The sequence below is a fragment of the Coffea arabica genome, chromosome 2c (assembly GCF_036785885.1).
Source record: "Coffea arabica cultivar ET-39 chromosome 2c, Coffea Arabica ET-39 HiFi, whole genome shotgun sequence".
Lineage (NCBI taxonomy): Eukaryota > Viridiplantae > Streptophyta > Magnoliopsida > Gentianales > Rubiaceae > Coffea > Coffea arabica.
In genome coordinates, this window is record NC_092312.1 from 26,233,990 (window position 1) to 26,256,225 (window position 22,236).

Sequence of the window (22,236 nt, forward strand, 5' to 3'; positions counted from 1 at the left end):
TCAATCGAGCTAAACACCAATTCAAGCTTCGAAACTTAATTCCTTTCAAGTTCTACTAGAATTTTACTTGTACCTTAGAATGGATTTTTTTATTTATTGTTAATTTATACAAATATGAATAATTTTAATATAAAAATTAACAACGGTTCTACATGTTCATTCATATTAATTTTAAAAAATTAACGTATTTTAAATGTTCAATTATTTACTAATTTTAAAAATTTGTTTACATACTTTCACTATAATATAATAGTATATATCAAATAATGTACCTCATATCCAAAATTTGGTAGATATTCTTTTTATAAATATTCTTTTAGATAATTTAAATTTTTATAATGACCATAAATCTAGAATTATATATTCATAGTTAAGTAAGTAGAAAAATATCCATTAATCTATTTTTTTCATCAATAAATATTCAATTTTCAATAATATTGGTAAATCTATCAGTATAATAGTTAATTTTCTTTTTTACACTAAATTAATTCAAAATTAAAAAGAGATGACGAATGATTTGAATACTAATCAATGATATGGTAGTGAAAGAAAGTAATTTATAGAATATATAAAATTTCAATAATTGTGATTTAGAAAGGTTTTACTATACTTCTATGTAATAATTTGGTAGAATTCAGATATCATTAAAATAAGATTGGTTATTTTTTAAAGATATTTTAAAATTAAAGATAATTTTAAACATATAATATAATCATTGTAATAATTTGATAGAAAACAGATATATCATTAAGATAAGATTAGTTCTTTTTAAAGTTACTCCTACTTTAAAATTAGAGATAATTTTTAAATATATAATATAATCCAAATAGGATTCAGTATAGGTAAAATCCAAGTGACTCATAACTCGTTAATTCTCTTCAATTAAGCATGCTACATAGGAGTGAAAAACATTGTGATTAAAATAGTTAATTTCATATATGTATATATACTAGAAGGAACCAGGCTGTGCAAGCACAATCTAGGCCCGACTATAAAATTATGGCTAAAATTCATTACACTATAATTTGCTTTCAAATAAAAAGAAATTATAATTTTCAAAAAATGAGCCTAAAAAAGTTTTATCTTTAGTGGAATGTTCCAACAGTTTGCTCCAACTTGCTTATTGTGATACAATAGAGATATATATTGTATTGTATGGACAAATAATAGCAAAGAATTCAAAAACCAAGCACATGAGAAATGCAAAACCGGTTCAATATTAACATAAATGATACATGCTTCATAAAACTCAAGTATAATGCTATTATAATTACAAATGCATAAAATTTCACCACTATTTCTTTTTCAAACAGGACACTATCATGTAAAACCTTCTATCTGACAAATTCACAATAAAACTTGCGAGAAAGTTGAATGGAAGGCTTTTCAATGCATAAAAAGGGTACAAAAATTCGGTACCAAAGAATAAGTAAAAGAAGTGCAAGATCAATTATGCATTAAAAAGGAACTAAAACATTAGAATTGCAAAAAATAAATTTTGCATTTAGATTTAAGACAAACCTTACAAGAGGAAAACCAATTTGCAGAACCAAAATAATGGAAGTGTATTATTAATTACTATCAAGGAGATCGAGCCAAAATAAATAAATAAACCAAGGTAACAGAATAAAGAGGCAAAAAAGGAAAAATAATAAAAGCTAAATAAAATACAGTTAATAAAAAAAATTTTAAGTCCATATTTGGCAGCGTGAAACAAAGGAAGAATAGGAATAAAAAGAAAATGGAATATACCAAACAGTAGGAGTAGCGGAGGCAAACAGTAGGAGTAGCGGAGGTAAAAGATCTATTGTCTATGTTTCTCCTATGAAACATGATTTTTGAACAATGGAATAAAAGAAACATCCATTCTCGTGCAAGAAAAACGTACATTCAATTAATTATAGAGGAAAAAGGAAAAAATGCATTGATTGAGCGGAACGAGGAAAGGCCAAGAAAAATTAGGATGAAGGAAAAAAAGAAAAAAAAAAAAGCAAAATACTGGATGAAAGAGTTAAAATTGATGGAATAGGAAGTGACAATATAAATCTGTTGATTGTTGCGATACCTCTCAATGGTCAACAATAATCATCTAACAAAAATAGTAAGAAAATAATATTAGTAATTAAGCAGAAAGAGAAAGAAAAGAAGAACTTAGAGGAGAGATATATATGACTTTTGATTAACCAAAAAAAATAGTGAAGCAAAAATTCAACCACAAATAGAAACTGACACTTGTCAAAATAAAAGACTATACACTTGGCAAAAAAAGAGGTTGCTATATATATATATATATATATATATGAGTGGAAAGAAGCGATATTACATCCCCATTCTTTTACATAATTAATTTATAAGATTACTATAGAAATTTTTAATTCACAAATAGTGAAATGAAAACCAACAAACATTTACACTGAATCTCGTAAATTAGTGACACTTGAACTCAAAATCTTTAATAACTCAACCTCTGAATCTTTAATTCCCCAGTCTCTACCAAAATTTTTTGTTTATAGCAAAACAGTGGAATTGAGAACGTTACCAAACGGCCCAATTTGCATTGACATTGTTGTGATTTTTTTAATATTAGTAACTTTGAATACATCGTATATGTGTATAATTTAAAATTTAAATTTGAATTCATATTACGTTATATGATCTAAATTTATTAGCGTAAAAAAAATTTATACACTATAGTATATAAAAAAGTTATTCAAAAACAAATATAAATGTGGTAGGATATCACAAACTGATACTAGAAAACTAGCAGCGAAATTGCCCAACTTGCTATAGCAACTCCACTTTTTCGCAACATTAAACAAACATCATTCCATATCCATCAGTATTCACCGTTCCACTGCTTCAGAACCATTCACCATTCCACTTTCTTCTCTTCAGTATTCACCACTCCAACAACAAATCTGCAAAGCTGGAACTTGGCTCAGCTTTTACAGTTTTCGCCACTCCACTCTCTCGTCTGCAGGTAAGTTGTACCAACTGCCAAGCATTCCCTTTAACCTGCAGTAAAAGATCCTATCCAGAAACAACACCGAAGGAAAAGACAAAAAAAAAAAATGTATACCATAGCATAGCATGACAGTCGGGGGTAAGAGGCAGGCCGCTGCTAACAAACAAACAGCAAACCACGCCAGAGCACACTCTCACTGGGTAGTGACTCTAACGTCCTTTCCTTCCTACCCTTTTCGCCTTTCTTGTAAATAAAGTCATCAAAATGTTTGCAAGAAAACAGGAGAAAATCTTTATATAATCCCAGATAAAAAAGCCTCACCTTTTCTTACTCTCTGTTTTCATATTTCTTACTCTCTGTTCTCAATAGAGACACCAAGTCTTATAGCATGCTTTGGTTACAGAAAAAATGCTGAAATGATCAGACAAAAACCGCAGTTTTGATCACTCCCCCTTTCATAAATATCTGTCCTTTTATCGCAGAACAGAGGAAGCGTTGCCATTTTTGATGGTTCATCTTCGTACTCTTTCCTTGACGGTAAATTCTTTTCTCTGCGTATGCATTAGCACAGAGCCACAATGTGATAGTAGTGCAGCGCCACGTACTGTATGATTTTCTATTTATGTTTCTTTGTTGTTCATTCTTAAGACCTAGGCTTGCATTTTTAGAAGAAAAATCTGATTCTTGTATAAGATTTCTCTTGTTCGTCCCATCTAAAGTCCTCTGCATGTTGAAGATTTTTGCGCTTTTTAAGATGTTTACATCATGGATTTTCTGGATTCTGCCAGAAAACTGTCAAAAACTTCCTAAAATAGTCAGAGCCCAGGAATTTTATAGGCGGACATGGTTTTTTCTACTGCATTTATGGCTTCTATTCTAGATACCATGTTCTGATGTTCATAACTTGTTTTGCTTGCCTGTATATTTAGGATACAAATGAACGTGGAACTCAGGATAGATACAGAAAATTGTTTAGGAAAATGGTAGTATAAAGCTAAAAATAGCATGACAAAGAATTAGGCTTTACCATGAGACACAAAAGAGTGAAGCAGATACGAAGAAGGCAAGAAAGAGTTATCAGAATCAATGGTGGAGAAACTATAAAAAAAAAAAAAGAAAAATTAGATCGTGGAAATAGATATATTTCAAGGGTCTAACCGATGTAGGAGAAGTTTATGATTTTGAATAAGTTAACGTTAAAAAGATTTGAGATAGAGAGACCGTGATAAGGGGAGAAATTCCAGGATTTGTGAACAGATTTGTTTTAAGAAGGCTAATAGAGTTCAAATTCAAAATGAATGACATAATAAACAGAAACGAAGCTAATCAAGGAAGTTTTGTACTGGTAAGATCTGGCAGAGATTATGAGGATGTTTACTACTGCTAATTAAGGGGTCATCTTAAATTTTCGAGAATTTGTGTACATGGACAGAGAAAGAGAGATCTCTGTACTGTGATTTTGTCTGGCAACTGGCAAGTAACTGAAACATGAGTGGGAGACATTAGTCTCCCATCAAGTTGGGGAGAGATTCAGGGGTTAATTGCTCAGACAAAGGTTAAATAAGAAGCCATGCATTCTAATACAAAATCGTGTATGCCTCATAAATGTTTAAGTTCAGAGAAATTTTTCTTGCAAAAACAATTAATGTGGAAAAAAGGGATTCATATTTTTAAAAAAAGCATATAAAAAAGTTCAACAAATTGGAAAATCCAACTTTATGTTTTTTGGTTTCCATGCTCATCTTTTCCTTTTTAATTCTTTTATTGGTGGAGGATTGGCAACTGGCCTATGGATGCAGGTGAGTATCAAGTCCGTGTACTTCATATATCACACCTTACAAACGATGTTAATCCTTGCCTGGTACATATGCACATATAAGATGTTAGGTTCTAGAAAAATTTTCCAGAAAAAGAGGAATGTTACTAAATACCTCATCGCATCAATGTAGCACGTGGTACAATATGATATAGCTTATACATAACAGCAGTAGCTGCTGCTGATTCTTTCTAAGAACTCCTCATTTTCTGTCTTTGCAGTGACAATGCCACCCAAAAACAATCAGAAAGGGAGCCAAAACCAGACACGCAATGCCAATCAAAATTCAATCCCGAGCGAGGATTTTGATATCAGAGAGACCTCACCAGCTCTTGGCGGAGGAAGAGGATCTGGAAATGACAAGGTGGGAACTGCTTTTGATCTTGTGGAGCAAATGCATTACCTTTTCGTGAGGGTGGTTAAGGCCAAAGAATTGCCTACGAAAGATGGTAATGGTACTCCTGATTCCTTTGTTGAAGTAAAACTTGGAAATCTTAGAAGTGAGACTAAGCATTTGAAAAATGTGTCTAATCCTGAATGGAACCAAGTTTTTGCATTCCTGAGTGATAGGATTCAAGCCCCAGCAGTGGAGGTTTTAGTGAGGGACAAAAACAGGAATGGAGATGATTTAATTGGAATGGTTGTTTTAGATGTGATGGACGTTCCAAAAAGAGTTCCACCTGATAGTCCTTTGGCACCACAATGGTACACATTAGAGAATAGGAAGGGGGATAAGGTGAGAGGAGAGATGATGCTAGCTGTTTGGATCGGGACACAAGCTGATGAGGCATTCCCAGAAGCTTGGCATTTGGATGCTACAACTGCAGTTAGTGGCGACGGAATAGCAAATATTAGATCCAAAGTTTATTTATCTCCCAGGCTTTGGTATCTTAGAGTTAATGTTATTGAGGCTCAAGAGTTGCAGCTTTCTGATAAGAATAGGCAGCAACCAGATATCTTTGTGAAGGTTGCACTTGGAAATATGTTTCTGAGAACTAAGATTTCACAAAGCAAAAGTACATGTCCATTATGGAATGAGGACTTGATGTTTGTTGCAGCAGAGCCTTTCGAGGAGCAGTTGGCTTTGAGCGTGGAGGAGAAAGTAGCACCAAACAAGGATGTTGTTCTCGGGAACTGTTTGATTCCTTTACGTGGGGTGGAGAGAAGGATTGATTTGAGAACACCAATTAATAGGTGGTATGGCCTTGAGAAGCATGTTGTTTCTGAAAATGGACACAGGAATTTGGTAAAACTAAATAGCAAGGTTCATCTGAGGATTTCTTTGGATGGTGGATACCATGTTCTTGATGAACTAACTAATTACAGTAGCGATCTAAGGGCATCAGCTAAGCAGCTTTGGAAGCCTGCAATTGGATTACTTGAATTGGGGATCTTGAGTGCCCAAGGATTGTCATCAACAAAGACTAAGGATGGCCATGGAACCACTGATGCTTACTGTGTAGCTAAATATGGGCAGAAATGGATCAGGACCAGGACCATTTTGAACAGTTTGAATCCCAAGTGGAATGAGCAATATACATGGGAGGTTTTTGATCCTTGCACAGTTATCACTATTGGTGTATTTGATAATTGTCATTTGCAAGGAGCAGATAGGGGAGGTGGAGTAAAGGATTCAAGAATTGGGAAGGTAAGAATTCGTTTGTCAACTCTTGAAACTAATCGTGTGTACACACATTCATACCCCCTTATAGTGTTGTTACCTTCTGGGGTGAAAAAGATGGGCGAAATTCAATTAGCAGTGAGGTTCTCTTGTTCATCTTTATTGAACACGCTCCAAATGTACAGCCAGCCTCTGTTGCCAATTTTGCATTACCTTCATCCACTTACTCGTTATCAGACTGACAATTTAAGGCATCAAGCTACTCAAATTGTCTCATTGAGGATGAGCCGTGCAGAGCCACCATTAAGAAGGGAGGTGGTGGAATACATGCTTGATGTGGGTTCAAATATGTGGAGTGTGAGAAGATGTAAAGCGAATCACTACAGGATTGCATCTGCTATGTCTGGAATTGTAGCATTTCTGCAATGGTTCAATGGGATATGCACTTGGAAGAATCCTTTTGCCACAATTCTGGTTCACATCCTGCTGTTAATCTTTGTAGCTTTTCCCCAGATTATTCTGAGCTGTAGTTTTCTCTTCCTTTTTCTGGTTGGGATTTGCAATTACCGAGGGAGGCCAAGGTATCCTCCTCATATGGATATCAAATTGTCTCAAGCTGATAGAGCTCATCCTGATGAACTTGATGAAGAGTTTGATACTTTTCCAACATCCCGGCATTCAGATGTCCTCAGAATGAGATATGATCGCATAAGAAGCATTGGTTCGAGGGTGCAGACTGTTGTTGGTGACTTGGCAACTCAAGGGGAAAGGTTTTATAGTCTGCTTAGTTGGCGAGACCCAAGAGCTACTGGCCTGTTTCTTATCTTCTGTTTGGTTGCTTCTCTTGTAGTTTACATCATTCCATCTAAAGCTCTGGTTGTTGCTGTGGGATTTTATTTGATGAGGCATCCAGCATTCCGTGAAGAGCTTCCTGCATTGCCCCTAAATTTCTTCAGGAGGTTGCCCACACGAACAGACAGCTTGCTTTGATGATCCACCTTGTTCCCAGAGTCAGTTTTTACAATTTTTATCTTGATAATTTACTCGAAGAAACTCAAGATTTTGGTATGTACTGATTAGCAGTAAGCCTCCCCCTTACCGTGTTATGTTTCATTCATACACGTCTGAGCTTTTGGTAATGCATTTCTTTCTGTTTGAGGAATATTTTCTGGCTCTGTTGGTTGTGTTTCTTACTGCATTCATCCCTGCATCGACGTTCTGAGTTATGAAGTGCAGTAGCGATCCAATTTAGCGTGGCCTTTCTGGTGTTGGATTTGAGCAAACAACCCTGCATTGGTTCTATAAGCACGAGTGAACTTGCTTTGCCATAAAAGTTCTTCCATATATGCCAGACTGATTACAAGCCATGGACATCAGCATTCACAGCAATAGTCCTTGGGCGTGAATTTCAATGCAACAAAATTATTCCAGAAAGAGCAACCGACTGAACAAATTAAAGTTAATGGCAATAATTAATAATTCATAAACAGAAGAAATAGAGAGGAAAATTAAACTTCCATTTGATTGAAATTCGTAAAACTAACACACCACCATTACACGATCCTCCAACGATACCCTATCGATTTACATAATCGCCCCCCAAAAACCCTAACCCTACTACACTCCCAGACACACACTCACAAGAAGTCCTGATGAAAACATCAGAATTTCTAAATTATCTAGCATAATTTTAAGCCCTCTCACCCCTAATTCTCCTAGCAAGCTGGATATCCTTGGGCATAATAGTGACTCTCTTGGCATGAATGGCGCACAGATTTGTATCCTCGAACAGTCCAACAAGGTAAGCCTCGGCAGCCTCCTGCAACGCCGCCACAGCACTGCTCTGGAACCTCAAATCAGTCTTGAAATCCTGAGCGATTTCCCTCACAAGCCTCTGGAATGGAAGCTTCCGGATCAACAGCTCGGTACTCTTCTGGTACTTCCTGATCTCTCTCAAAGCCACCGTTCCTGGACGGAAGCGATGGGGCTTCTTCACTCCTCCGGTTGCCGGAGCTGATTTCCTCGCCGCCTTGGTGGCCAGCTGCTTCCTTGGGGCCTTTCCTCCGGTGGACTTCCTTGCAGTCTGCTTCGTACGCGCCATTGATACGAGTGAAAAATACAATGAAAACGATTTAAGAGAGATAGTGCGTCAGTATGTGAAGATTTGTGAGAAATTAGTCTGCGAATTAGAGGGTGCGAAAATGAAGTTGGGAGTTGGGGAATTTATATAGTAGTGGGGACTGGAGCCTGGAACTTTTTGGCGGTGGGTTTTGAAATTTTTTGCGTAAGGAGGGGGGATACATGGACCGTTGGATTCGAAAGCAAAATGAACGGTGAATATTAGAGGTTTTACGCATAGAGCAGATAGAGATCTGCGTGAGGTGCTAATCATCCAATGATTATCCACCACGTGTTGAGGCTTTTTTGCTCACTACCCGGGTGGATTTTCGCTTTTCGATTTTGAAGTTTAGTGGGTGACGTGGGATTTGCGAAATTTTGAATTTTCAGTTTGTGAAATTGGAGCGGGATATTTTTCTGGAAATTACTCCAAGTCATGTTATCTATATAGTTAATTTGGTGTTAGCTTTATCTATTAATCTTTAATTATCAAGATAACTACTAATTGAGATAACTATCAATTCATTAAATAAAATTTCATAAAAATTAATTTAATCTTAAATTGCACACACATGGGTGTACCTTTAACACAAGTTATGATAATTAGAGCAGAACCTCTGAAACTTTTTGTGAATTGACCTTTTATGCCCTATACACTTATTTTGTTTTCTTATGCTTGGACGAAATTGCTTAGAAGGACAACAAACTATTGTCAACATAAAATTTTGGCCAATTAGAGTCCCTTTGACACAATATACTATCTTTTCTTGGTCAAATTGTTTGCCTTAAAATTTTTTTCCAAGGAATATATTTGTTTTTTATTATATTTTTTGTTGTTCAGTTAAATATTTTCAAAATATTTTCTTCAAATATGATAATTATTAGATACTTGTTTGTTTGGATAGAATGTGTTATTTGAAATATTATTTACGATAATTACTGTAGTATTTTTTTTGATGTGATGTATATCAGATAAAATGTGAGTTGCAAAATATTATTTGAAAAAATTTGGTATCCAAACAAACCCGTCTATAAACTTTTGGTCAATGTGTGTATTAGCACCCCTAGTTTTCGTTTAAAATTTTGTTAAACTTAGGGGCATTTAAGCCTATACATGATAAAAGAAAATTAGCTCACCAATTATATTTGAGGGCTTATACCTATAAATCTATCTTCCTGATCTCTAATGAGATTAAAATTTATTATGATGAATTATATTCATTAGAAAAGATGATTATGAAATTTAAATTGTGGATAGAAAGTCAAAAAAATTTTGATTAACTTCTAATTGGTCAACATCATTAATCTAAGTTTTGTAGCTATTGCCTTTGCTTTTGTTTGGAGAAATGATAGGAGTGTTTGGATAACATATTATCCCAAATAATATTTCGCTTACATTATAAACACATTTTCCAATACATCTTTTTATATTTCGAATCACATTTTTATCTCATATACATCACATCACAAAAAATGTTACAGTAATTATTCCAAATAATATTTCAAAATTCTCTTCCACAGTTGCTTGGGCGAATAATGAGCAAATAGATAGCATTAGGTCAAAAAAGTTAACCAAGGGATTTCTAAAAATGTTTCCAATTTAATTGAACCACATATGACTAGAGGTGAATCTGGGCTTAATCGAGCTCGAGTAGTACTATACTCGAACTCGCAGTATAGATAGGTTATTCGAGCTCAAACTTAAGTTCGAACGAGTCATAATTCGCAAGCTTGAATTTGACTCAACAACATATTTGCAGAGCTCGAGACTTAACTCGATTGTGCTTGAGTTTCAGATTGAGCCCAATCGAGCTCGAGGGCTCGAAGGTACTCAAGGTCGATAAAATTTTTCCAGAAGCAATCTGCATTCTACAATTGCTACCATTCAACTTCATAAGCTCTAGAATCAATTTGTTTTAGGCCTTTCATCCATACATGAACAAAACTTCCAATCCAATGTAGTACCAAAAAACTCACACCAAAATAGTAAACAATAGAAACAGTAGAAAATTCATTCCCATCAACAAAGGAAACAAACTTCAAATGATCCATAAATGTACCAAAAATTTTAGGTTCAAGGGAAATAGCAAAAATAACAGAAAATTCACAGTTTCACACCAACACTCCAAATTGGAAGTTCCAATCCATGGCCATGTAAAGATCAGTCTACTCTATTGTCTACACTACTCCAGATTCCAAGCAGAAACAATAGATATGTTAAATGTGAAAAGCAAATTCCAACTAACAAGTGCAACAAATACATGCCAATAAACATGATAGCAAATACAGTCCAATATCTATGAGATATAGTGAAATAAATGTGAAGAAATTAACAAACATATTTGGTGCCATTGGGCCTAAAACTTGAACAGCTTGTTGAGACACTAGTTTGCATCTTTCACAACCAATTTTTAGCTCCTATCTCAATTGTCTTAGCACTTCTCACTCCTCCTCAATTCCCAACGATGCGATACTCTCTACATTAAAAACCCCTAATTTGCATTTAGGGTTTTCATTGCCAAAAATTTCTCCAATTTCATCCATTTTAGTTTATGGTTTGCAAATTTAATAAATAAGAACTTACCTTAGTATGTATGAACTCAAGTGGTGAAAGTGCCTCAATGGCTCAATCTCATTTAGGATGGAAGATTCTATTGCTCTCTCTTCAACTAAAGTTGAAGTCACTTGCCACCAGCTACCAAGTGTACATTGCAAATTTGAGTTGCTAAAAAAGAAGATGAGTTACGCTTTGCGAGTTAAGTATTGAAAAGAAGAAGATGGAGCTACAATTCGCGAAATGAAGAGAAGAAGATGAAGAAGCGATTGTTGAAGAGAAGGGTTTGAAACTCTGAGTGATATGAAGAAATTTGAATAAGAATGAAGCACGATTTTCCCCTTTAGGATTTTTTAGAGTTACAAATTTTCATTTATGAAATGTCTAAGTTACCCGGAATGGATAAAATGTCATAAATTATCTAACTTGAATACCTAAAATAGTAAATTCATTAATATATAATATATAAAATAAATATATATCTAATTACTCGAACAAACTCGTTGACCTTTCGAGCTCCAGAAAACTAATCTTGAACTTGACTTGACTGCCTGTTCGAGTAGCTTGAACTTGACTCGAAATCGATCAAAACCAAGCCCAGGTCGAGTTTCTAATCGAATAGCTTGTAGCTTGTGAGCTATTTGGATCACTTGCACCCTACATATGACACATTTAGTATAAGCTTTCCATGGGGACACTGTGTGTAAATTGACAATGTTCTTAAATGGGTTGCTTCATAAGTAATTTTTGAATGAACATAACAAAAACTTGAGAAATATTTATTGTCTTAGGGTCTGTTTGATTGATAAAAGAAATGCCTTATCTTCAAATAGATTACACATTATCAATATGTATTCAAATTTTTAAGTGAAAATTTTTCACTTAAGTTGCTAAAATGACCACACTTGCGAAGGCTCAAATCTGTTTTAGGGATAGTTTTAGAACCTCTCTTAAGGTTTTTAACAATTTCATTGAACTCCTCTGAGATTTATAAAATGACACATACCTTCATTGATTTGATATTTTTAGTAAACAAACCTTAAAATAGCATTAACTTGGTCAAATTTTTAAATGAATACCCTAAAATGCCCTCATTTAATAAATTTTAATTTACTTATCTATACAATTGTAAGATTATCTAGCACAATTATAATTAAGGTACTGGTGCTAAACTTTTCATGTGTATCTATCTTGTTTGATAAATAACTATAATAATAATTTTATCACTATGAGAAGATACTTCTGATGATGTTTTACAAGGGATTTATATTTACAAGTTAGAGAAAAAAAGTGTTGAAATATATATATTTTTTAAGTTTGTGAAAATTTCCCATAGTGGGATTACCATAATTTGGTAGTGGGTCTGAACCATTTCTTTTACATTTATTGTTGATTTTGATATCCACAGAGAGAGAGAGAGAGAGAACTGAATATCAGCAAAAACGCTGGATCACATTTAAAGTTAACTCGTCAAAAAATATCACTAGATCTATATTTGGATACAATAGAAACAAAAGGCAAAAGTGGTAGTTATATAGTTTTGTTACAGAAAAATAAAAGAGCAATAGGAAGGAAAAACAACAAAAAAATTAATTTTAGAACTTATTCCTACTATAAACATGCCAAATAGAGGAATCATTAAATGTTTAAGGGTAGTATTGTCAAATTAAAAGAGAAATACGTGTAATTTTTAAAACCCTGAAGAAGCTCAGTAAAATTGTCAAAAACTTCAAGAGAGATTTCTAAAATTATCCCTTTGCTTTATTGCTCTTTTTTCTTACTCACATACCAACACATGCACATTTTTTATCATATGCTTAAAACATGTAGTTACATTTTTTCTTCTATCATAGATCCATACACACTTGATAGTTCTCTCTCTCATACACACACAAAGACACTTTGCACTTGTATACATGCATGCACACACATTGTCATATACGCAAGAACATATATAGACTTACTTATCATTTATACTCTTACACACACAAACATACACAAGAACACATATAGACCGCAACGGATCTTCTATCCCACACTCTATGCCACTCTTTGTCACATTTTTATTATATTGCTATTTCTCCTGCATAAATATCATATTTTAGTTTTTTTTGTTTCCTTAAGATCCAATAACTATTAATTGAGTAATACATAAAATTTAACAAACTCAAAAAATCAAAATGCATAAAAAATGAGATTTTTTATGAATTTTCTGCTATATTTTTTAATTTTCTATTATATATTGCTTTTTTGAAACTGCTGTATTTATGTATTATTCAATTAATAATTATTGGATCTTAAGGAAACAAAAAAGAACAAAAACGTGATTTTTATGCAGGAGAAATATCAATATAATAAAAAGACTCACTTACCATTTATACTCTTACACACACAAACATGCACATCTATGCTGTATGTCACCTATAATCATACATAATACACATGTTCTCTCATTTTTTTTTAGTCTCACACACTTTCTCATAGATATACACAGTCACTCTCATAGGCAACTCTTGCTCTCCCTTATACAATTTATCTATCATACATATTTTCAAGTATAAATAAACAAGTTCTCTCTTTTTAAAATGTACAAACACACACTTTCTTATCTAATAGACAAACTTAATAACCACCTTTCAATTGTTACATTATTTTCCCCAAAACATGCTCATATACACACTTTTCTTGATCTTTCATATAAAAATATGCAACGCCTTTAAAAGTAAAATTATCATATTGTTAGATATTCAATTTATGATTCAATTTAATTATTTATCAAACATATATAACTTTATCAATTCAACAATTAATACTTTTATCAGTTAAAATTTAAAATTCAAACTTTAGTTTTGTCAAATGGGGTCTTAGTCCAGTTTGATAAAACTAAAGTTTAAAATCTGAATTCTTATATTTGAAAATTAGGTACTGAAAATATTAAGTTATTGAATTTATAAAGTTATATTTGTCTAGCAACTAATAGAAATATAGCACAAGTATGATAATTTTGTCTTTTTTTTTAAGATTGCCTTCATTTATATATTAGAGAGAAAGAAAAATGTGTGTGCGAAAAAATAATGAAACCATCGAGAGGTGGTATTTAAGCATGCGTATTTATGATTGTGTGAATGCTTTAAAGAAAAAGAGAGGAAATGTATACTTTGTCTAAGAGCATGTGTGAGAGTGTTTTGTATGTATGAGAGGGATAACACGTATCACGTGTTATCAATTTAGAAAATTCAATAAAAAATTTCACTTGAAATTTTGCACACAAATTAAGCAATGTTTAATGTATTAAGAGAGAAGGCATTTTGTTATTGAACAAGTTGAATTCAAAAGGTTATAAATAAATTAAATTTTCAGCATTAAATGGAGTTATTAAACAAGCCCTTAGTTTGTGTTTAGTAATTGATCAACCTAATTGGCTACTACTATTGTTCGAAGCCCAAAGATGGTTAATATATTCCGAATAATTGGTTGGTTATGTTAGAAGTAATAGAAGACAAGAAGTTGCTATGATCTAACTATTACCTGGAGGAGGTATATTTTTTGGGAGATTAACTATTATCATCTACCTTGCTCTCCCCTCTTTCCAACATATAAAGCTAGAGAATTAGCGTGTGGTCATTTTGTAAACTTCCTTTGATACCCCTAATTGTAAGGGTAAAGTATTTCTAACTTATTGGAAAATTGAAAAAATACCCTTTCAACTACACACCATTGAAATTACACGAATATTCACACTTTCACTACTTTCACTCCGTTCTCAAACCCTTTAAATCCACTTAATGAAGTGGCTGTGGCTTTGTAATCATCCATGACACGTGTTATTCTATTTTTTGATGTCTTTTTTACTCTCCTTTCTCCTTTCCTTAATCTCTTAAGCTCTGTTTGAATAGTGGAAAAGTCATATGAGAAAGTGAAGTGCGAGAAAATGAGATAAAGGAAATGAAAAATCTTTTTCCCTAACATGTTTGATTACCAAGAAAAAAATTGAGAGAAGATGGAAATCATACTAATAGTTATTGAAATTTTTGTGTCTAAAAATCGTTTTCCCTCAAAATCCTGCAAATTTATTTTACAGGATACGAAATACAGAAAAGTGAGGAAAAGTGCAAGAAAATTGTTTGACTTTCCTACAAAACAAACATGCACGAAGGAAAAACATAACAAATTATATGTTTGGATAGCAAATTTTTCCAAAAAAATTTTTCGCTTGCATCATAAACACATTTTCCAATCCACCATTTTATATTTCTAATCATCTTTTTATCTCACGTATATCACATCACAAAAAGTGCTACAATAATTATTCCAAATAATTATTTATAATAATTCTCTATCCAAACAATCATTTTCCCATGCTTTTCCTTGCAAACAAAATGTACAACATAGTATGTCATTATTTGAGGTTCTGCTAAAGTCTTGTTTGTACCCTTTTTACCCCTTACCTGTTTGTTTGTCATTATAAATCTTGGCCTTTAAAACGGTAGTGTTGCTCTATGATATGTTTTATTTTACATGACAACTACAACATACTTTTGCAAGTAAGAAAGAAAGCAATACTACTTGATTTTACTTCTTCTAATTGGGTACTTATTCTGCGACTTTGGGGCATCGAAAGAAATAAAACCTTGAAGTAATTATTTGACATATTTGAAATATTATTTGGATAGAGTATTATTGCTATTTGAAATATTATTTGGAATAATTACCGTAGCACTTTTTGTGATGTGATGTATGTGAGATAAAAAGGTAATTGGGAATATAAAAAGGTGAGTTCGGAAATGTGTTTATGATGCAAACGAAATATTATTTGACATATTTGTGCTATCCAAATTGTTTTCACGGTTTTTGATATTGAACTAGATTTTTATGCTATTTAAGATCCATGGAATTATGCACAATAAGGTATATTCAAGTGTTCAATGAAGTGTATATATACACATACACACACTTAATTACCAAATGTATTTTTAAATCATTGGATGCTAGGGGGGTTTGATGTTATTTTGCCTGCAAAAGTTTAAATGACATCGACCTAATATTGGATGCAATCTAGGCAAACTAGGGTTGCATGATAAGATGAGAATTTTATTGCTAACTCACTCCTCTTTCTTATGTGCTTATCCTATGCAGTAAGATATCAAATAGAATAAAAAAAGATGTCCTCAAGGAATTTTTGCCTTGAAGTATTTGTGATAAATCATTACATTAAAGGGATGTACATATTTATTTAAGTAATATTTATTTGACCAAGGAACATATTCACAAACTTCACAAAGATTTTGGTCACATAAAAGCCACACAATCTTAGGAAAAGAAGGGTAAGAATGCATCAAATAATGTCCAAAATGATACTAGTGTTATTTGGAATCAATGAAATACAAAAATTAGGATGAGTGACGGAGTTGTTTAATAGGGAACTTTTCACAATCAAGATTGCATTTAGTCGATGCTATAGTATATAAGAATCAAAACAAAGATCACTTAGAATTTCCTGAGAACCATTTGATTCAATTTTGTATAAAAATGGAAAATTGAACCTGTTTAGATTAGTTTTTTTTTTTTGAGGTTTTTTATAAAGAAATGAACTGTTTATGTGATAAAAAGATAATTAATAAATATGTTTACAACAGATGTAGAAATTTTTTTTTTAAAAAAATGACAAAAAAAAAGACAATACACATGACTTCTTAACCCGCCACCTTGAGAGCCGAAGACAAGGACCGAAAACGAAAGCACCAATGGATGACGTGTCGGCTCTTTATTCGCAACTTAACACTTCACAAGGATCGCTATCCGCTCCATTGCTTTCTCCTAAACTCTCACCGTTCATTCCAAGTCCAATCTAACGGTCCGTATTTCACCATTCCTTTTCCCAAAATTTCAAATCTCACCGCCAAAAATTCCCAAATCTCCCCTCTCCAGTCTACATAAACTCCCTCAGCTCCAATCCTATTCGCTCGCATTAGTCTGATCTCCCTCCCAACTCTATACACACACACACACACTGATTAATCTCTTTCAGTTTTCCACTCGCATCAATGGCGCGCACCAAGCAGACTGCTAGGAAGTCCACCGGAGGAAAGGCCCCAAGGAAGCAACTGGCCACCAAGGCGGCAAGGAAATCAGCTCCGGCAACCGGAGGAGTGAAGAAGCCCCATCGTTTCCGTCCAGGAACGGTGGCGCTGAGGGAAATCAGGAAGTACCAGAAGAGTACCGAGCTGTTGATCCGGAAGCTCCCATTTCAGAGGCTGGTGAGGGAAATTGCTCAGGATTTCAAGACTGATCTGCGCTTCCAGAGCAGTGCTGTGGCGGCTTTGCAGGAGGCTGCGGAGGCTTACCTTGTTGGACTGTTTGAGGATACAAATCTGTGCGCTATTCATGCCAAGAGGGTTACTATCATGCCTAAGGATATCCAGCTCGCTAGGAGGATTAGGGGTGAGAGGGCTTAGGGTTTTAAGAATTTTTAAGATTCCTGATGTTTTTGTATTTTTTAGGGTTTATTATTAGTTTGGAAAAGGTTGGGGTTCGGCGTTTCCTGAGGGTACTGATGTAAATCTGGTGGGGTTTTGTTTTACAATTATGCGTAATGGTGGTGTATTTAGTTTTATCAGTTTAAATCAATGAAAGTTCAGTATTCTGTCATTCTTATTGATGGATTTTTTCAAAATCAATTTTCAGCTCGTTTTGTGCATCACTCCATAAATATTGCATAGATTGCTTTAATGATGTACCTTTTTTGTTCATGATCTGTTTCAGTGTATAGAACAAATTCTCTAAATGTGTTTGGTATAAAATCTGTAGAAATGGACTTCAATTATGAATCTTATTTTAGTTTTCATGACTGTTTGATTGGATTGAATGATTGTTGTGGAATTATGTATTCTAGTACACTACTAGTAGGCAGTGGACTGTATGTGTAGTGGGCATAATGCCAAGTTGGTTCAGTTTTTGGTATTACATCAAGTAAAGGGTGTTTATCAAGGGGAAAATAAAGGTACTGTGTGATTGCACATTGTTCTCAAATAGTTTTGCCAATTTTGGTAATGTATGAATACAAAAAGTGGAAGCTTCTGAAATGTCACTGCTGTCATCCAAATCTTTTAGTTTGATCTTTACTATGCTTGTCTTCTAATGTTTATTGTGTTTTCCTCAATGGGTTGTAGAATTTACTGAGTTGTAGCTGTACATTCATGTCATATCTGCTGCTAAATGTTGGTTATGTACACTGCCTGAGTGTTGGAAAGCTTTGGTGAAATGAGACTTGGGTATTTTTTCTTACTAGCTTTTTACTTGTAAATCCATAGATTCATGTTTCTAGGATGCCTTGGGTTTTCATGATGGTCGACCGGTGTTGTGTAGGGGTAGGTCTGATAGGCTCATTGGCTCATTGATGTAAATTTTTTTATTTTTTCAATCATTTTTTCATTTCAGGTACATCATATTTGCAAAAAGTGTGACAGTAATTTTTCTAAATAATATTTTAATTAATCTCTAATCCAAATTAATTCAAATGTATTATCAATGCATTTGAATTAAGCATTATTACACAATCTTCTTAGTAGTAAGAAAAGATACATTTCCTGAGCTGAGTTCTGAGAGAGGAACAGGGAGAAACCTTTGACAAGAACTTTTATTTGAAATCTGGTAAAAGGTTGAAAATAGAGAGGTGAAATTTGAAGACTTAGAGGCACTATAGAAGGCTATCTGTCCTGGCAGGCAATCTCTTGAAGAAATTGCTCGGAACAGAAGGCAATTTGCTACGAAACCTAGGATGTCGCAGCATATAGAGCCCTGCAACTAAAGTCACCACTCTGAATGGAGTTCCATAGAGCACCACTGCCGCGCACAGACAGAAGACTATAAACAGGCTGGTTGCTCTTGGGTCTCTCCAGACAAGCAGTGACTGAAATCTCTCCCCTTGTGTTGCTATGTCTCCTACTACTGTCTGAATTCTCCCAGCAACACTTCTTAGCCTATCATACCTCATTCTAATAGCATCATGTGGTCTTGAGGTAGGAAATGTGTCAAACTCTTCATCAAGCTCATCAGGATGGACTGCTTCTGCCCATGAAAGCTTAGTATCCATGTGAGGTGGATGCCTTGGTCGGAACCTATAGTTCCACAGGCCAATAAGGAACAAATAAAGAAAGACAGTGGGAAGTATCAACTCTGGGTACCAGATTAATATGAGGAACAGAATATGGACTAGAACTGAGGTGATGGGGTTCCTCCAGTGGCAAACACCTCTAAACCATCCATTAATGGATATGATACCAGAGAGCAATGACATCACTCTGAAGAAGTTAGCTTTACTTCTTCGCATACTCCACATGTGGGAATCCACATCTAACATGTACTCCACCACCTCTTTTCTGAGCGGTGGCTCAGCACGGCCAAGCCTGACAGCAACAATACTCATGGCTTGGTATCTCAGATTTTCTACTTGGTTTACTGTAAAAGGGTGCAAATAATGCATTTTGGGCAATAAGGGATGTTGGTAAATGTATATCATGTTAGCCAGTGAGAGGCTTGTAAACCGAACTGCCAGTTGGAGTTCCCCCATTTTCTTTACCCCTGATGGATGCAGAACAAGAAGGGGGTATGAATGTGTATAAACACGGTGAGATTCCAGGGTTGACAATCTTATGCGTACCTTTCCAATCCGGGAGTCTCGTGTTGCACTAGCCCCAGGTCTCTGGCTTCCCAAGTGGCAGTTGTCAAAAACTCCCATTGTTATCACTGTGCAGGGATCATAAACTTCCCAAGTGTATTGTTCATTCCACTTGGGACTAAAGGTGTCAAGAATCGTTCTGGTACGGATCCATTTCTGCCCATATTTAGCCACAGTATAAGCATCTGTACACCCTCGACCATCTTTCATCTTCATTGGCAGAAGTCCTTGTGCTCCTAATATGCCCACTTCCAGTATGCCGACTGGTGGCTTCCAGAGCTGTTTTGCTGTAGGCTGTTGATCACTTATATACATGGTTGATTCATCTAATACGTGATATCCTCCTTCAAGACACACTCTGAGGTGTACTCTGCTCGAAAATTTGAGCTCTTTCCTTCTGTCAGCTTCTAGAGCCCCAAACCCAAACTTCTCAAGATTGAACCATTGAGAATGAACAGGCCGGTGGTCTAGCCTTTTCTCAAAAGTTGAAAGTGGAAGGCTCAATCTTCCCAGCACGTCATCTTTTGAGGGGTGCACTTGGTCCTCTACAGTAAGGACTAACTGCTCCTCAAAAGGTTCAGCAACTACAAAGACCAAGTCTTCATTCCACATTGGATTTGCTGTAGGAGTTGGGCATATCCCAGTTCTGAGTATTTGACTTCCCACCTGGACTTTAACAGAAACATCCGGGAGACGGCTTCTGTCATTTGGAAGGATGTCTTGAGCTTCAATGACATTTACTCTTAGATACCAAAGTTTAGGTGAGACATAAACCTTGGACCTGATATTGAAAACTCCCTCTCCATGTACAAAAGCAGCATCCGAATGCCACGCCTCTGGAAATGCTTCATCAGCCTGAGTGCCCAACCAAACTGCAAGCATGATATCACCCCTTACCTTTCCTTCCCGATGTCGATCCTCCAATCTGTACCACTGAGGAGCCAAGGGACTATCAGGTGGAACCCTGGTTGGAACTTCATTCAGGTCGAAAATTACCTTTCCAAGGTATTCATCTCGGCCCACCATTTCTTTATCCTTCACAAAGACTTCCAGCACTGATGACTGAATTCTGTCTTTAGAGAAAGCAAATACCTGGTTCCATTCAGGGTTCAGTTTCTTTTCAAAATGTTTTGTTCTTCCTTTGTAGTTGCCGAGCTTTACTTCTACGTAAGGATCACAGGTGGCTGTAATCGAGTTTGGTGGAAGATCTTTGGCCTTGACAACTCGAACATACAGATAAAACATCTGCTCAACCAGATCATATGTGCTGGTGTATCTCTCACTGCTGATCCACCCTCTTCCACCATATGCACCTCCACTTGGCCATTGATCACCAAGCTGGGGGCTGGTGTCCTTCACTTCATAGTCGTCATCTGGGCTGGGATGTGCTTGTGGATTAGCTTGATGATGCATTGTTAGCTGGATGCGTCCTGGTTTGCTTCCCACCACTAAGGCTGGTGTAGAGAACACTTGGTGCCTGTGTATTTCTTTGATTGTCTTTATGACTTCAACAGGCTCTTGGATGACTTCCTCAAGTTCTTTGGTGCGATCAGTGTGGTAAGATTCTGCACCTTCTGTGTTACTGGTAGCTTCAGTTGAAATAACAGCAGTGTTTTTAGTTCCAGATGATTCTGTTTCTGCTACAGGAGTCCTGAGACTAGGAATTTGAGGATTGGAAAGAGAATCTGGTTTATCACTTATTAGGCTGGTGGTTTCTGAAACAGAAACGTCAGGAGGACTAGAAGGTGCTGGTGGAGTTTGCGGAGGAGATATTGGAAAATAGGACTTTGGCTCAGATTCTGATGAGATATAAATTTTCAGGCCTATCTCACCTTTGACAAATGAGAACCACCACTTGCTTTCCAATTGGAATCTCTGATAAACTTCGTCCCCTTTCTTGACAATATAAGAGCAAGGGATTCTCACTCTTCCAAGAAAGTTTCTTCCAGGGTTTGGTTTTCTTTGATGGTGAACAGAGACTTCAATAGTCTGATGAAGATAGTTTCTAGCTTCTTCAAGATTGAAAAGAAGTTTTTGATTCCAAATGGGGTTGAGATTTTTTGGTACCGTTGTGGTTCGACTAAGCTGATTGCCAAAATCAACTTCTACGTATGGACTAGCTGATCCTTTGCCGTCTTTTGGCATAAGATCATGAGCATCCACAACTTCAACTACTAGTTTCATACTCCTTTTCTGCTTGCTTTGATTCTGAATGAAGCTACCAGGAATTAGCTCCTCGCAAGATATCTCAAACTCTATTTAGAAGCAAAGAAGTTCTCCCTAGAAAAGGCACTAAGCAGAAGAAAGAAACTGTTTTGACTCGTATCTCTCTCTGTCTCTCTCCATGCACACACGTGTAGTCAAACACACAACAGAAGGGAATCATATCATCTAGATGGTGATATGCTGAAAGAAAAGAATAATTTGATGAAGAAGCTGTGTTTGAGCTCTGTGGATTTCAATTTTGAGACAAAGAGATGGAGGC

General features: G+C 35.1%; 4 protein-coding genes across 4 annotated transcripts; 2 read left to right on the forward strand and 2 right to left on the reverse strand.

Moving 5' to 3' along the window:
* Positions 1-3,148: 3,148 nt before the first annotated feature.
* LOC113728850 (FT-interacting protein 3-like) lies at positions 3,149-7,578 on the forward strand. The gene is made up of 2 exons (XM_072075539.1): positions 3,149-3,502; positions 5,003-7,578. The coding sequence occupies exon 2, from the start codon at positions 5,008-5,010 to the stop codon at positions 7,390-7,392; it is 2,385 nt and encodes a 794-aa protein (XP_071931640.1). The 5' UTR covers positions 3,149-3,502; positions 5,003-5,007; the 3' UTR covers positions 7,393-7,578.
* Positions 7,579-7,898: 320 nt separating this feature from the next.
* On the reverse strand, positions 7,899-8,773 carry LOC113732205 (histone H3.2). Its single transcript, XM_027257863.2, has one exon. The coding sequence runs from the start codon at positions 8,501-8,503 to the stop codon at positions 8,093-8,095; it is 411 nt and encodes a 136-aa protein (XP_027113664.1). The 5' UTR covers positions 8,504-8,773; the 3' UTR covers positions 7,899-8,092.
* An 8,225-nt stretch (positions 8,774-16,998) lies between these two features.
* LOC113732204 (histone H3.2) lies at positions 16,999-17,747 on the forward strand. Its single transcript, XM_027257862.2, has one exon. It carries the CDS (start codon positions 17,119-17,121, stop codon positions 17,527-17,529), a length of 411 nt encoding a protein of 136 aa, XP_027113663.1. The 5' UTR covers positions 16,999-17,118; the 3' UTR covers positions 17,530-17,747.
* Positions 17,748-18,682: 935 nt separating this feature from the next.
* Positions 18,683-22,007, reverse strand: LOC113724160 (FT-interacting protein 1-like). The gene has a single exon (XM_072075540.1). It carries the CDS (start codon positions 21,933-21,935, stop codon positions 18,771-18,773), a length of 3,165 nt encoding a protein of 1,054 aa, XP_071931641.1. The 5' UTR covers positions 21,936-22,007; the 3' UTR covers positions 18,683-18,770.
* Between the last annotated feature and the right edge of the window lie 229 nt (positions 22,008-22,236).

What these genes read in the sequence shown, in the direction of transcription:
- LOC113732204 (XM_027257862.2), top strand. Translation starts at nt 17,119, where the DNA reads ATGGCGCGCACCAAGCAGACTGCTAGGAAGTCCACCGGAGGAAAGGCC.
- LOC113732205 (XM_027257863.2), bottom strand. Translation starts at nt 8,503, where the DNA reads ATGGCGCGTACGAAGCAGACTGCAAGGAAGTCCACCGGAGGAAAGGCC.
- LOC113724160 (XM_072075540.1), bottom strand. Translation starts at nt 21,935, where the DNA reads ATGAAACTAGTAGTTGAAGTTGTGGATGCTCATGATCTTATGCCAAAA.
- LOC113728850 (XM_072075539.1), top strand. Translation starts at nt 5,008, where the DNA reads ATGCCACCCAAAAACAATCAGAAAGGGAGCCAAAACCAGACACGCAAT.